Source organism: Apteryx rowi, unplaced genomic scaffold, assembly GCF_003343035.1.
Source record: "Apteryx rowi isolate R43461 unplaced genomic scaffold, aptRow1 scaffold_23, whole genome shotgun sequence".
NCBI lineage: Eukaryota > Metazoa > Chordata > Aves > Apterygiformes > Apterygidae > Apteryx > Apteryx rowi.
In genome coordinates this window covers 5,032,977-5,035,623 of record NW_020448641.1, presented here as the reverse complement: position 1 = coordinate 5,035,623, position 2,647 = coordinate 5,032,977, and the positions used below count along the sequence as shown (strand labels likewise).

At 45.6% G+C, this 2,647-nt stretch overlaps 1 protein-coding gene across 1 annotated transcript in view; it reads left to right on the top strand.

Annotated features, from left to right (window-relative positions):
* The first annotated feature begins 322 nt into the window (after positions 1–322).
* Positions 323–2,647, top strand: part of HMX3 (H6 family homeobox 3) — a 5,252-nt gene continuing 2,927 nt past the window's right edge. The window contains exon 1 of the mRNA XM_026065623.1: positions 323–368. Coding sequence (XP_025921408.1) covers positions 323–368 — 46 coding nt within the window. The remainder of the gene's footprint in view (positions 369–2,647) is intronic.

The following is a 2,647-nucleotide window of genomic DNA, read 5'->3' as shown; positions in this document are numbered from 1 at the left end:
GGGCGAGGCGTGGTGCGGGGGGGCCCCGGCTGCCCGCCTGCCCCCGGGCTGCGCAGGACGCGGACCTGCGGCTGGAGGAAGGCTCCTGCCGCGGCAGAAGCAGGCGCAGACCTCGCACCCCTGCCCGAGGCCGCCCTCCTCCCCGCCCGCTCTCCTAGGCACGAAAAGGCATGCTCCCGTTTGGAAAAACAAACGGCGAGGAAGCTAAGCACCACGCCCTCCTCAGCCCCCTTGGGGTGGAAAAGAGACAACGAAGCCGAGGTGACAGATGTTTGTCACCTCTGGGTACAGTGGGAGACGCTCGGAGCTCACAGCAATAAAGATGGTGCGAGAATCTGCAGGAAATAAAAGGATTCCGGGTGCAGCAGGTAACTTCTGCCAGGCGGACAGGGCTATTAGCGCTGCACTCTGCGAGCGTATAAAATCTGCACGCTTTAAGGTATGGCATTTGGGAGCTAATATGGTATAAACGTGGAACTACAGAGTCACAGTGYAGATTCATGCTTCGGCTTAACACGGCTGTGCCTCTTTAGAAAAATAATGAAAAAGAAGAGGCTGTACTGAGACAGGATAAATAAGGAGATAAATCACTTTGCAATACAGTGCAAGCCAAAACCTAAAAATAAACAATTACTTTAAATCATATCAAGCACCTATCACAAACATCACATTTATACAATTGATCCATGTGTAAATTAGCCAATTAATTCTGAATTGGAACACTAATGAAATAATAATTATCTGTTTACAGAGGAATGGTAGGAGCGCAGTTCTAGAAATAGAAATGAAAGAAAGAGACTGCAGCATAATCCATTCGGCTCCTTCTCCACTGGGCATAGAGGCGGGCCAGTCAATACCAGTATTTAATGTCCAGATATCGCTGTGGGGTTATAAATAAAATACATAATTGTGTGACAAGCCTACGGGCCATAAATGATAGGGATATAGAGAGGCTGTTTTAGGACATTTGTTGCCTTTTTTGTGATACAGAATGAAGAACTGTAAGGTGAAGATTTCTTTTAACTTTATCAGAAGCTGACTTGGTTCTTCTTTCCTGCTTGGCTTTCCGCTAGAAGTGGTTGTCTACCCTGAGGGACTCTAGAGGGATCAGGACCTCACAGTCATCAAAGAAGTAAAAGATGAATGAAAAAGGGTGGCAGTTCTAATACAGAGTGATTTTGGTGACTCGTCTCTAAAAAAGGAACTTCACTGAGGTGGAGAAATGCAATGGGGTCTTCTCTGAGAACTTTGCACCCTTGCTTTTTCATTTAAGAGCTCAAATAGATAAAACAGGGCTGTAATCCAGCTCTCATATGGTAGTCAAGAGTCCTTGTCAGATGACTGTAGGCTGTTTTCTGTACAGAAACTATTTTCTATCTCTCATTTTTACTGTTCAGTTTATCCTGGAGTTGAGGAGTATTTCCACTGAATTAACATTTCCTTGGAAAAATTCCGATCAGCTTTACTTTGTCAGATGCCTTTAAGTGAAACAGATGCTTACACGAACAGAAGATTCCTATAAATGCCTATAAATTGCTAAAACCTCACCCCCAGGTTGTGCTTTGCTGGTCTTTCATTTCTGTCCCTCCCGGTTTATCTAAACTACTCCTTGCAATAACATTAACTGTTAGTTAGTTAGTTAATTAGAGATGGAGCTGAAAATGTACATCTCACACAAAGGTGACTGAGAAAAGCGATAACCTTTTGCACTGAGAATGTACAGGTTACCGTTATAATTAACATAAAGCACGTTCAGATATTGTTGTCACAACTGCGGACAACTCCAAAGTAGTGACGCGACTTTTGTCCTCCAACTCTCATTGCTTTTCTCATGGGTGTTAAAATCACATAACGATAGAGCTGGGTAATATTTATTGCCAGGTTCTGTATAGGCAGCTGCCATTCTGGCATGTCATATAACAGATGGTGTTCTGAAAAAGTCATATATACTGAAGGCTATATGATCAATGTCATGCCTGTTGCAGCTGAAAATATTACGTGATTAGCTCTGTGTAATCTTTGTCTGGATTTGCAAACCCCAGATGTTCTGGAGGAAGCAGAAATCCTGAAGAAATCTTGCAAGCATTGCCACTCATAAGTTTGATTCAGATGAAAGATGTATAACTTCAAATTGCTGGGCAGCTCTCTCCTGCACGGTCAAACGAACCTTCAGACACATTTCTGCAAGCAGAGGAACAGGAATTGGAATTAGCTGAAATTGTTCTTTAAAATGGAATATCAAGAGAAACAAGTCATATCTTAGCAGAGCGTTTAAACATTTAAATGTAGGGATCCTTGTCCCCCACCCCACACGTCCACCCTTTGGAGTCTATAGCTCTAAAGACGCCAGGACAGTTTTTCGCAGTGAATGCTCCCCTGTATTTCAAACGTTTAGGAGCACACTAGAACTAAGTGCCTGGGACACTTCGTATTTCTTTCTTTCCTTCTCGTGTTTCAGGATGCGAATCTATATTATCGATTCTAACGAGAGCCGCATCCGCCTTGCAGACCCGTGCAGGAGAGCGGATTTACACGCGGGCACCTAGGCGACTACAGCTGCGCGGGGGCCGCGCTGCGGCCGCGGGGCTGCGAGCCGGGGCTCGGCGGACACGGCGGGGCAGCGGCAGCCCCGGGCCGCGGCCCCCGC